Genomic DNA, 13,526 nt, shown 5'->3' with positions numbered 1-13,526 from the left:
TCCTGGGATTTGCTTGAGAAGCATCTATGAATGCAAGCCAGCGTTCTGCTCACTTTACTAGCCATAGCATCACATTGAAGGCTCATGTTTGTCTTGTGGTCAATCATGATGCCCAAGTTCCTTTCAGCCGTAGTGCTAGCCAGCGTAGTACTGCCGAGCCTATAAGGATGCTGCAGGTTTTCCTCCCAAGGTGGAGAACCTTGCATTCTTCAATGTTAAACACCGTCAGGTTCTCATCCGCCCATTTCATGAGCCTGTTAGGATCTTCCTGGATCACCCATCTGTCCTCAGGTGTGGATTCTTTACCCCAGAGTTTGGTGTGGTCAGCAAACTTGGCCAGTCCACTTCTGACATCAATGTCTACATCATTAATGAAGATGTTAAATAGTATAGGTCCAAGGACAGAGCCTTGAGGGACTCCACTGGTCACAGGGCACCATGATGATTGACTTCCGTCAACCACCACCCTCTGGGTCCTACCGCAGAGCCAGTTTCCCAGCCAGCGGATCGTGGTGAGGTCGAGTCCACAGTTAGCCAGTTTTGCTAAGATCGAAGGCTTTTTTGAAGTCAAGATATATGACACCAATCTCTTCCCCGCTTGTCCAGGTGATAGGTTACCTGATCGTAAAAGGAAATGAGATTGGTCAAGCTAGACCTACCCACAACAAAACTGTGCTGGGTTGTTTGAGAAATCTATTGTCTGTATACATTTTTTATTTTAATCTAGAGCAGATCACATAGGCTGCTTGCAGGCGTTTAAAAAAAAAAACCAGACAGACAAGCCGTGGTTTACTGGAAGAAGTAGTGTGTTGTTTTGACCCAGGTCTGCAGTGTCTGTATAGATCGGGCACTTCAGCAAGGCTTTTTGGTGCTTTTATCTAAAGCTGAGTCAATCAGTGATAAGATAAAAGTGCCAGAAAAGCCCCACTCAAGTGCCTGATCTATATCGATGTCGTGGGAGCCAGGTCCAACTTACGTGCTGCCTCTTTTGACATCCGCTAGGGTTGGTGTGGGAGCATGCCAGGTATAAAGTGCCAGTGTTGTTGTTTTTTTTCTTTAAATAGCTGCATGCAGCCATAAATGAACAAGTATAACAGTGCTTTGTAGTGATACACAAAGACACCAGATGGATATCACCTTTGTGCCTCCATAAAAATAGTTATGGTGGTATGGAGCTTGAGCAAACAGGTGTCCTAGTCCTTGTTTGCACCACAAATGCCCACGTCTGTGAGTGGAACAGTTCCTGCTCTTAGTTTGTGCTGCCTTTTTTTGGCTGGTGTCTGTTTTCTTATAGCAGTAGACACCAGGATGCCTGTGCTTTCTAGGCACCCCAGGCAAGTGTTTCTGGGGCTTTAACAGCTCAAGCTGGCAGGAGGATTCCTAGGACATGCAAGATATTCCTGTGGCATACATATCACACTGTCATGCCCCAGCTTGGAGGAAACTTCTGCAAGCACTTCCAGGATCCCCCCGCTTGCAGACGCATGCTCATGGTTGTTGTCCTGCAGGATCAGGCTCCTGAAGTGCTAGGATTGGCTGGGGCCCAGCCGCATGGGTCAGCAGCCCTGGTGACATCTGTACATACCAGTGAAGTGGGTCACCTGTGGTGGGATGCACCCTAGTACAGCTGATCCCATTCCAAACAATGACATCTGTTTTATACCCAAGGTGTATAACTTGAGATCCATTTTGTATCGCATAATCAACACGTGATACAACACTCAAACAGTTTTTCTATAACCTTTGTTTCATGTTTTGTCTTGGAGGATGCCTCTGTCTTCCATCAAAATACTAAGTAACAGGGAGCTTTGTGATATAATTATTTAAAAAATAAAAGGAAGATTATTTCCCTCATCAGTGGAGCTTATATGTATAATTATGTTTTTTTTGATGAATACAGGAAAAGCATTCCAGCCGCATATTCTCTCTTGGAAAGTCATTCTGCTTTCAGAATAGCTCTGCACTGAACATGACATTCCAGAGTCTTCTCTGTACATGTTTATGGTTTTAAGAAAGTGTACAGATAATCACAAATCTGGCATTACAACTACTAAATATTATTCTTTGGTATACAAGTTGTATGGAACATAGTGCATATGTATTTATATTAAAGGAGATTTTTATTTACACATGTATAACTAAACTTCAAGGTTCAGATTTGCTTTTCGGGAAAGAGGAAATCACTTACCGTAGTAGTTTACCCTTCCCTGTATGAACACTATAAGCTTATTGTAATTATTTTAATTTTGTCAAAGGTAAAACCAGTTATTAAAACCAGTAATGGGCACTATCTTTCATATATTGTCTTTGATCCCAAAGGACCCACTCCAACTTACAAACTTGAACTGATACACAAAGTATACTCAGAGGTTGTTGATATGCAGTTAAGTTCTGGCACAAAGTATGTTAAATCCTTATTCTAGGCAGTTGCTGGATGGGTAAAGTAGAAATCTGAGGGAAATGACATTTGGCCAGAACCCTAACATCACCAGTCTGTTCTTGCTAGAAGTACCACTAGGTCCTTCCTTTCTACAAATATCTGTTATGGAGAGGCATTAGTTAATGTTGGAGATGGACTCAGAGTCATATTTTAAGCTTAAATTTTCCATCATCTCTTCCTGATTTTCCTTCAAATATAAACTAATTCCCCACATGCTGTTTCAGGATGGAATATTTTTGGACAGTTTAAGGGTAATGGTGCTCAACCTTTTTAGCTGGTGAGCGATGTGGGCAGTGCTGGATCTCTCCATGGGCCAGATCCAATGGGGCCCATCCAGCTGTGGAGGGAGGGGGGCAGCCCAGCCCTGATCCAGCCATGTGGTGGAAGACGGCTTGGGACTGGCCTGGCCTCAGTCTTAAGTGGGGAGGGGTTTATAGCACAGCCCCTGTCCATCCTTGCAAGGGGAAGGAGGCATGGCTCAGCCCCACAGGGGGAAGGGGGCATGGAGTGACCCCAGCCGGGCTTGGCAGAGCACCAGGGGCATTGCCTAGCCCCACAGGCAGGGTGGGGAGAACAGGAAGGCATTTGGTCCAGCCCCAGACTGCTGTGCAGGAGAGGGGGTATGCTGCTATAAGTCAGTGCTTCTTCGTGCAATAAAAAATGACAGAGGGAATTCTACTTCTGAGGTTTATGAAAAGGCAAAGTTTTATAAATAACATCTCTCTAAATTGTTGATTAAATTCAGATTTTTGCAGTAAAATTAGATCATTTACAGTTTGTGCAGTTTGCTGTAGTTTTATCTAGACAGACATCTGCAGGAAGCTATGCACTCCATGTTAACCATCTGCTGTAGGCACTGTTTTTACAAATCTTTGAAATGTCTGATTTTGAACAATAGCATTTGCTGTGCATTTTGCAATTATTTTGGTATTCCAGTAAATAGGGAATTGCTCTTCACTTTTGTTTATGATTTTTTAATTTCTCTCTCTATAGAACAGAAATATTAAACTATTATGCATTACCAATGACATGTTTATTATTACTTGTCTCATGTTATTGCAGTCAGATTTGTTTACGGAATGCAATGTGATTAATGGTTATCTGCATTATCTGTTTTGGTGCTGTATATATTTTCATATGGAATCTTTTGCCAAGAAGTAAACCCTGATACCATTTCTGGAACATTTCTCACAGCAGTACATTTGATTCAGATCTGTAATATAGAAGCATATAATATCTTTAAAGCCCTTTACATTATCTAGAAGCTGTCTTTCTCCTGCCATGTTCCATCTGCCTAATGGTGCAAGAGGCAGGCCCTTCAAAGGCTTGTAGCTCTAGATGTATCAGAAATGTCTAGTTCTGTCCTGAGAACGGTTTCTCATTCTGGTTGACTGTGTACCTGGCTGCTATGTAGTTTCCCACTTAATATATACACAGTGGTTTTACTTGTCTTTGCTAGAGTTGACCCATAGTGATGCAACTTTACAGTCTATCACAGTGGGGCCTATTCTGTCAGTGTTACCATACTGAGGGAAAGGGCCTGCATTTTGAGTGTAGAGAGGAGTTATGGGCTTTATAGGAAGCTTTTAATGATAGAGAACAAAGGGTCAAGCAGGGATGTAATGTGAAATAGCTGTGCAGTCATGAGGACAGCCTGGACAGGGAGGCACTACAGAACTATTTCTAACTTCAGTTGGGCAGCTTGCTGTCTATTCGGCTTCTTGACTGTGGTCCAACCTCCTACTCACTCTGTCTTGCACATCCCCATGGTCTGCTGCCTCCATCCCCATGCAGACCCATTAAGGTTTACTAGAAGGACTCAGTTAATATCTCCTGGCTTTGCTAAGTGTTATTTCCTGTCTTCAGCCAACCGACTGACACTTTATCAATAATATAAATGTTACGAACAAGGTCTGGGGATGACCAGTAGTGTAACTTGGGAGAGGCAAGTGGGGCACTAGGCACAGGTGCTGATTCAGAGGGGGTGCAGCTTCCTTCAGGATGTCTGTGCTGCTGCTTTTGCTGCTTTCATACATTCATAGTTACAGCTGTTCCCTGTTCAGTGACTTTCGGTTGAGGTGGCGGCAGCAGCTACACCTGCAGTGTGTGCTCGTTCCCTTCCCAGTTGCACCCTGCCTCAGGATGGCAAAATGTCAGGTTATCCTCTGGGACCGGTATCAGAAATTGGTGGAGTAGTTAATGATGATACAGACAGATAAGTTACACAGCCTTAAATAGCTTACACGGTAAAGTAGGTTATTTTGAACAACATCATTTTTGAGACAGCTATGCAATTAACTGAATTGAGTAGGTCTACTAATGTAACAACAGAAATATCTGACTGCCGGGCAACTGCATTGTTGCACTCCGTTCATATTGTTAAGATTTTCTTCACAACTATAGATGTGTAGATATATTTTATGTAGCTAAAGCTTGTATTCTACAGCAATTGATGGCCAGGGTCATACTTGCCCAAGAAAGCCCTGTATTGGTTTCAGGCAAGCAAGTGGGACAACAAGACTAGCTTGAATTCCGTTCGTCCAACAGGATATTTAATAAGAAGCACAGATTGGAGCCCATATTGCTGAGTCCCTTATAAAGAACAAGGACTATTGACTCTGCTGCAAGAACATTAGTTAACTCAGTAATACTGTCAGTTTCTACTTGGCCCTAAAAACTTGTTAATAGCAAATTTAAACATAAATATCAGAAAGTGAAAATAAAAATTAATATAATAGTATCAGTGTCTGTTTGTATTGCTTTTAAGTGTGTATCTAACATGTATCTAAGCAAACGGGACACTATAAGCATACTAATTATTATACTTCTTTTTTCAGGTTGCTAAAATAGAAAATATCAGTCATTTAGGTCAGCTCAGAGTGTTGAACCTTGCCAGAAACCTTTTAGCATCTGTAGAAAACCTTAATGGACTGCATTCACTGACAGAACTTAACCTTCGTCATAATCAGATTACATCCATAGTAAGTAATAACAGTGAATTAATATATGTTGTTTTTCTTCAGCCAAAAAGATAGTAAAATACAATACATCTTTTCCAGGGGTGTCAAAGATGCAAAAGATGTATACAAAAGATACAACATACCTTTTCTAGGGGTGTCAAAGATATAGCCTGTGAGCTTGGACCCGCACACTACAGTGTGCCCCAGACTGCCTTACATACCATAAGCATTGCATGCCAGCCACATGCATATGCCACGTGCAGTGTGCTTGGCTCATCTGGTGCATGTGCTGCATGCAGTGTTCTAGGCCCATCTGTGAACCTGATCTGGCCCGTAGACCGGCCCTGCAGCACTCATTCAGCTCTCGGGGCCTGCTGAATTTGACTGTCCTGAGTTAAAACATATTGTGTTACAAATTTCTGAAAATATGGTCAATTCATTTTGTCTTATGACTTTGTGTTGGTGCTGGAACACTTAATTTTATAAGTGGCTGAAACGGAAATTTAATGTTGTTTATTCTGGGATGTTCTATTTAAAGTATTGCTTGCAATAGGGAGGCATACATAATAGTTACTGAGGTTGCTAAAAAGTAGCTAGAGCTTGAAGTTGTATAATTCACTTAATGCATAAAGTAACTTTTTAAAATACAATAAATTTTGTACTGATTTTGCCTTTAAGGGCACCTACACGAGTCCAGTGCCTGCTCTGACGCCTGCTAATTAGTACGAGTCAGAGCAGACTCGATTAATTCTAAGAGCCACTAATTAATGCACCCCTTTTCCCCTACCTTGGGCATCCTTACACATGGTCCTAGGAGACCCTGGTTATCAATAATATCCATAACAGTTTCACCTTATATTTTAGAAGTAAGTCAAGGAAAGTCAGAATAAACTATAAAACAAATCTTGTTTAAAAACTGCCAGTCTCATTTACAATCAGCAGACACTTTGAATAAGTCAAGGCTATGTAGCCTGAAACATAATAGTAGTTGCCAATACTGTTTGCAGGACAGTGAGAACATACATGAGCAATAATTATTGCAGTCTTTTACTACATAACCTTGATCTAAAATAATTGTAACAGATTTGTAATATAATACAGAAACACATTGCATTAAAGAATGTTGTATTAAATACCTAGAACAAAGTATTCCACAGATAGTGAAGAAGGAAATGGAACGTTATACATGAGGTTAGTGAGTCCAGTTCCAATTTCTTTTTTATTGTAGGTCTTGCCTGTGTTGTCTGGCTGGTTCCAGAATATGATTTTCATCAAAGGTGACTGAATTTTGTTGGATAGAATGTGGAGGCTTCAGTTCCTCTGCATAGGAAGATGTTGGGCTTCACTGATAGAAGTACTGTATGTAAGAGATGGCAGGTGATAGTAACCCTCAAAGTTGGTTAGGACTTCACTTTTGGGCACTTCGTTTTAAGAATTATGTAGAGAAACTGGAGAGGATCCAAAGAAAGGCATGTTAAAAAATGGATAAAAGAATGCAAGCTATACAAAGAAAGACTGAGAGAAAGGTATATTGATTCAGATTAAATGTCAGGAAAAACTCCCTACCTGTATAAACAGTAGGACAGTAGAAGAAATTAGGGGTAGTGTTGAATCTCCTCCTTCACTGTTTTTTAAAAAGGGGTTGATAGCCATCTCCAAGATGATTTAAGAATAGTGCTTCATGCATATATGCAGAGGGTTGGACTCTAGTGCCTCTTTGAGGTCCTTTGTTGTGATTCTTTGTAATGCCAAAGCCGCCCTCCCCTCTCCACCCCCCTGACCTTCCTTAGCTTTGGCTTTGCTGAGCATCTTGGTCCTTTTTAATAAATCTCTCTTATTGTATAGGGAATAAGCAGATTTAATGCATTAATCCTTCTGTTCACACGAGACATGAGAATAGTATTAGTCATGTGTGAGAGCTTTCCTTAGAGTTTACATTGTAGACTTTTTTTCCCAAAAGATTTATGTTTGCTATCTACAGCTGTATTCAGAACTCTTGGTACAAAATTTGAAATATTAGTTGAGACCAAAGGTTTGTGTAGAGGTATCTATATCTGTGAAGTTTGTCATTGAATCCAGTGGAACAAGGCATTCATTCAATATCTTTCATGAATTCGATTGATGCATTTGCTTTCCATCATTCATTGGAAGAAAGAATCCACAACACCAGCTCCTACACAGGAAAAATATTAAAAGACTACATAGATCCTAAAATCATAAGCTTCATAAGTCTCATAGTCCCTCAACTTCATGCTTATGCCTTGCTGTCTTTCCATTAAGAATATTGTCTTGAATCTCCTGAGTTTAACTGTTCCTGTGCTTATAATCTGCTTTGTTCCTTGAAATGACAAGAACATAGAAACAGTGATTGTCTCATATAAGACGAATTACTTCTATGGTTTTTATAAAAAGCACAAATAAGTTAATATGTGTATTTTTTTTTTTAAATAGTATATTTAAATTATTTGTCTGTGAAAGAAGTGCTTTGTCTTAGTCCAGTTTGGTTTGATGAAAGAAGGATTAGCCTTGTGTTCAATCCAGATTAGTTTTATATCATATTTTTAGCAAAGTTGCTCTGCCTTGGCCTATTTTAATTCAAGCATTTTACAAGTTGATTTTTGTGATGTTGACCAATTAATGAAGGTTTGTCTTGTTATATATTTTACTGTAATTTTCATAATCATGTTAAAAAATTCTAATGGCAAACTTTAAAATTGGGTACCAGATTTGGTAATTGTTGGTTTAGATTCCAAGATATATTGTTTGTCAACTCAGAATGCTCTAATTTGGTGTTTACAAATATGTTTTTCAGTATTTCATATATGACCTGTATCAGATGAGTCCCAGTCATGACTGACAAATGTAAAGCACTATCTGGGACTGCTTTATTTAAACTTTTTTTAGTCATTTAGGGTGCCTATTAGATGTGCCTGGAGGTTGCTGTAATTTTGAAGTGCAGGGACACTGATACACGAGAAGCTGGCAGACACTTTAATTAGAGCACCTTTCAGAACTGCTCTAATTAGGGTGTCCCCTCATCTTACATGTGAAAATGCCTGTTGTGGTCTTGGCCATTTCATAGTGTTTTAGGTCTAAAAGTACTAAAGTAGACAGTGTATACCTTTCTCTCAGTGCCCAGTGGTTCTCAACCTTTTTAGACACAAGGTATCACTCAATGGACTCAAAGCACTCCTTGGGTGCTAAGCTTTCACTTGTTTTTTAACTACAGAAAAATAATAGAGCAATTTTTCTGTTGCAGAGAACTCAAAGACCACAACAGTAATGGTTTTGACACTATGGATTCTATTTGAAATCTCTGGGTTTAACTTGTGAATAAAGTATAGGCGTTTGCTTACTTAACAGTGCTATACTTTGTGGCACCCTGAAAACAATCTCATGGTACCCTAAGGTGCCACAGCATCCTGGTTGAGAAGGTAGTTTACTTTCATTCCTGGTGGGTATTTGCTGCCAAGGGAAAAATACCTTCACATCCCAGAATGATCACTAAACCCTGAGCATCTGGGGAAGAATTCTGTATAAGAACTATAATGTCAGGCCTTAAGGCATGTTGATGTCCTCCCTCTCAGCATTTTTGCTTTCGTTCCACTGACTCAGCTAGAAACCTCAAGGTGTAAATCTGATGGAGGGAGAGAATGTAGATGCAGCCTTTGGGTGAAAATATAGGTGGCCTGCCCCTGTGTCACCTTTCAGATGCTGATGGTGCTGGCAGTTCATATTTACAGCTCAAGTTGGAGAAAACCTTATTATAGGGGTTTGGAGGTCTCCAGTCCTAACCATCTGAGCGCGCATAAGGGCATGGTAAACCATAATCCTTGATAAATGTGGATGTGTTTTGTAAATACAGGTTCATCTTACTTGATTTAGTTCAGTGTGTAAATGGATGCTTTTTCAAGCTTTGTAGCAGCATTTAACACTAGTAGTAACAATTATACATATGTAAACTATATACTGTTTGGAGGCTGACACCGGTTTGCATTTAAGTGTGGCCTTTAGATTAAAATTTACTAAAAATTTTTACTGACTGTACAGACTGCAGTTTGGAAGGTGATTTGCATGAGTTTGCACTTTAAGGCTGTAGTGCAATATCGTCAAAAAAATCAAATTTGTGTTTATGCAGTTTGATTACAGTATACTTACCCTGCAGCTTAAATGCTGATGCAGCATCTTGGCTCCTTTCCTGAAAGCCTGTTCAAAGAGACTAGAAACAGTCTCATGCTCTGCTCTGTAATGCTATTTACCTTGCAAGTGGTGCAGCATGTTCTGCAGAGTAGATATCTGCACTGAAACACTCCCTTGTAATCTGTATCAGAGAGGAATGGAGCTGCATGTTCAACAGAAATCAATGTTGCAGCAAGGTTACAGTAAATAGAAATTGGGTATATTTCATCTTAAGGCCAAGTAGAAAGGTTCAAAAGATGTTCTCTCTCAGCTGCTGAAATTGATGCTTCTGTCTTCCTTCTAGAAAGATGTGGATACTTTGCCCTGCCTCCAACGTCTGTTTCTCAGCTTCAACAACATATCTAGGTAAGGTGGATTTGCCAGTTTGCTTTTTATCAGTATTTTAAGTATATTGCAGCCTGAAAAAAACTTTATTCTAGCAAGGTATATTGGATAAGGAATATGCAATGTCTGAGATTTATACCAAATGTAAAACCAAAGTTCTAAACCCTTTTACTTTTAAATACATTGTATATTTGTGAAAATTCTACTATTCTGTTTAAAAATACATGATTTATAATACTGAAAAATAGAAAATACTTTTTAAATACTGTGTGTAGTAGTAAACTAAATTGATCTAAATAACATTGCATAAATTATTATTACATTTAACTTATAGCCTACTGTATTCATTCACATTTTTCATAAAATGATGAATAAAAACCTGTTTTATTGAAGTTACTAGATTTTTTTTTCAAACTTGTTTGTCTTTCTGAACATCTTTTTGTTATTGAAGTCTGCAGTCTGTATTCATTATTGTTTCACTTTCAAACCAGGCCATAAAAACAGAGTAACTTGGCTTTTTAAAGCAAGATTATTGTTATTTTAATGAATGCTAAGCATTTTTCATTGTAAAGAACAAACATTTTTATATATTTATATCAGTTTTACTTCTATGTGCCTATGGACTCAGCATTTGTACTCCATGTTGATATTTCTAAAACCTTTCATCTTAAAAAGTAGTGCACATGTACTGTATTCCTTGTAGACTGCTTGTCCCTTTTATTCTTTAATCCTCATAGGAATTCACCATTTAGGAAAATAAAATTATTATTATTAGAGACAGAAAATATACTTCCTTTCTTCGTTACTGGAAAGACTATTGTTTTTCATTCTATTTATTTTCCCTGTAGGGATGGAACTTAATAATTACGTATATTATAAACATAACTTTTAACTGGAATAACAATTAGACGATTTTGTTACCTGCATTATATTTCTTAGGAATAATTCTGTCATTCTTGTCTGTAATCAATATGTTGCTTATGCAGTTGTGGAACATATATATGAAAATACTTATGGATATTTAGAAATTTAAAAAATCCTATATGAAGATTTATAATACTGAATTTACATTGTCCTCAATTTATCTGCTAGAACCTCTCCTTTATATTTTAAGTTTAGATTATACAGGACAAATTTATGTTTTATATCTGTTTAAGTAATGACCAGTTCTCTGACTTTAACTATGCTGTTTGTTTCTCTTTTGGTAATAAATGACTTAGCCTGGTTTTAGCAGTGGGAGGACTGCAGTGGTTGTTCCTCCTGTCATCAGGAAGTATCACTGCAGTTGGTGGGAAGTTCTTTATGATATTTAATAATTGATGTAATCCATTCAACACTATTTCCTTTCCTGCAATATTTTATGCAAAATAATTATCCTATTTTTAAAGTATGCAAGGAAGATGAGGGAGAATCCTTGGAAAATCTACTTGTTTGAATAATCAGTTACTGATTACGTAAAGGAATACCTGGCTCATTGGTTAGAACTCATTGACTGGGGCCTTAATGAATGGGACAAGGGCGACTTCCAGGCCTGACATTAGCTCTGGCACATCCCTGTCTCTGAGCAAACCGTCTGCCTGCTGTCCTGCCACGCCTTGTTAAATAATCAAGATGTTAAATAGGTGGGAGGCTGCCCTTTGAGTGCCCCAGTTGTAATGGGACCATATTTACATGTTCCAGCCACCCCTTACATACACACAAATACATACACCCAAACAAATGCATACTGGGCTCCAAGCCCTCGGCCCCCTCACTAGGGTTCTACTGGGGTCATTCACTCCTTGGGGCTTAGGTGGCTGCAGTTGTGCCTGGCCCTAGGGTCTTACACCCCCACATTGGGGTCTGCCACCCCGTCCAGCTCAGGTGGCCATAGTCCTGCCTGGCCCTCTACCCTGAGGTATTGCACCCGGTGGGGCTCAGGTGGCCACAGCTGTGCCTAGCCCCATCTCAGGGCCTCTGTGACCACAGGACTCACAAAGAGCCTGGGCGCTGCTCCAGGTCCCTCCTCCAACCCGGGCCCTGCTTCAGGACTCCCATGAGCCTGGGCTCCCCCTGTGCAGATTGAAACCACCAGGGATGAGGGGGCTGGGGTTTCTAGGTGCCTCTCCTCGCCTTTCACCAGGGAGGTAACTGGCCTGGCATTCCTGGGGAGCTAACTTGTCACAGGTAGCTCCACCAGGCTGCCCTTCCCTGGCAGGGTGCAGTTTCAGGTCATGCCCAGGACCAGTGAAGCTGCCTCCTTCCCCATAGCCTCACCCTTTACCTCCGAGTTTCCAGGAGCAACTCAACCTAATGTTGCCTCCTTAGCTGCTCAACACCAGACTACTGCCTTTCTGGCCTATGTCTGAAAATGGCTGCTGCCATCAGCCACCTGGTGGCTGCCTGCTCCAGCCCTTAAAGTGACAGAGCATTAAAGAGATCCTTAGAGATTATATGTGACATGTATATACTTTTATATAATTATCTTTCCAAGTGGCTCATTTGATTTTACTATCAGGTAAAAATTGCACCTTCACATTATGTAAACCTTGTGAACTAATTTAACACTTTCATGGTAGTCACCATAATAATACCACTTTAGTCATTTGTGGGCTTCTGAAATGTTGATTCTATAGAATGACAACATTTTGCAAAGGATTAAATATGAATTTTTTTGAATTTTCTGACTGTCATGCTATTCCACAAGAAAGTGATTAAATAAAAAGTATAGGCCTGGTGGCAGCTTGAATACAAATATTTGATTCAATGCAATTTAAGTTGATTAGAATATCTTAAGCTCTCTGAAAACTGGTAATTTAGACATAATTTTAACATTAGTTAGTGTTGCTTTAGTAACATCTACAAAGTTCCTGTTACCTTTTTTATATGTTATATATCTTACAGTTTGTTTATTTATTTGGCTTTACCATACACCAGGTAGGTTGATTACATTCACATCTTGATGATCTCCTATTAACAATCTTTAGGATCATTAAACAAGTGAAAAATTCTGAGTTTCTTGCTCAATTGCCCTGATTTCTCATGTAGAGATGTGTTGAGTAGATATTTGGAAAACACGTTTTGTGTGATACCATGGTCATGCTCAACATCAGGACCTGTCTGTGGAACACTTTTTTGAAAGTCATTGCCATATTCCATGATAAAACATGATAAGAAGTGATAGCTGAGAAGTTGGTGCTGAACAGTGTAGCCCATGCCTGCTATTCATCTTCTACACTCTTTCCATGTCCTTTTCAGAGACATTTCTTACCAGAGCTCTTCTTGCAAACAGGATTGGCCTCAGTACTACTTTCAGGAGCCACAGAATAAGTTCCTCAGGAATACAGGAGAATTGGGTCCTATGCCTAGTATTTCTTCATTCTGAAATTTGTCCTTTACTAAACCTCATGAGACTTAACAACTGCAATATGCCACCTCATGTCAGAGCAGTTGCACTTGCCTCAGCCATTCTGTCACTCCAGGTTCAAAGTTTTGAGTTATCAACTTGTCAGGTAGAACACTGCCATTCACCATACTTGTGGAGTACCTCCAGAATCACAGCAGAGTCCATCTGTTTTCAGTACAGGATTCTGCTCTGTTGGCACTGGATTTATGACCCAGAT

At 39.6% G+C, this 13,526-nt stretch overlaps 1 protein-coding gene across 2 annotated transcripts in view; it reads left to right on the top strand.

The window, feature by feature from the left end:
- The window catches only part of LRRC49 (leucine rich repeat containing 49), a 258,088-nt gene that overhangs the window by 81,101 nt on the left and 163,461 nt on the right, over nt 1–13,526 (top strand). For both annotated transcript variants that reach the window (XR_002095202.1, XM_019504326.1), the window contains exons 8-9: nt 5,278–5,421; nt 9,884–9,945. Coding sequence is in view for 1 of the 2 variants with exons in the window: in XM_019504326.1 (XP_019359871.1) it covers nt 5,278–5,421; nt 9,884–9,945 (206 nt within the window). In the remaining variant the exon portion in view is untranslated. The remainder of the gene's footprint in view (nt 1–5,277; nt 5,422–9,883; nt 9,946–13,526) is intronic.

This window comes from Gavialis gangeticus, unplaced genomic scaffold (assembly GCF_001723915.1).
Source record: "Gavialis gangeticus isolate Ggan-Ray unplaced genomic scaffold, GavGan_comp1, whole genome shotgun sequence".
Classification (NCBI taxonomy): Eukaryota; Metazoa; Chordata; order Crocodylia; family Gavialidae; genus Gavialis; species Gavialis gangeticus.
The sequence above is the reverse complement of the archived record's forward strand: the minus strand, read 5'-3'. Positions and strand labels throughout refer to the sequence as shown.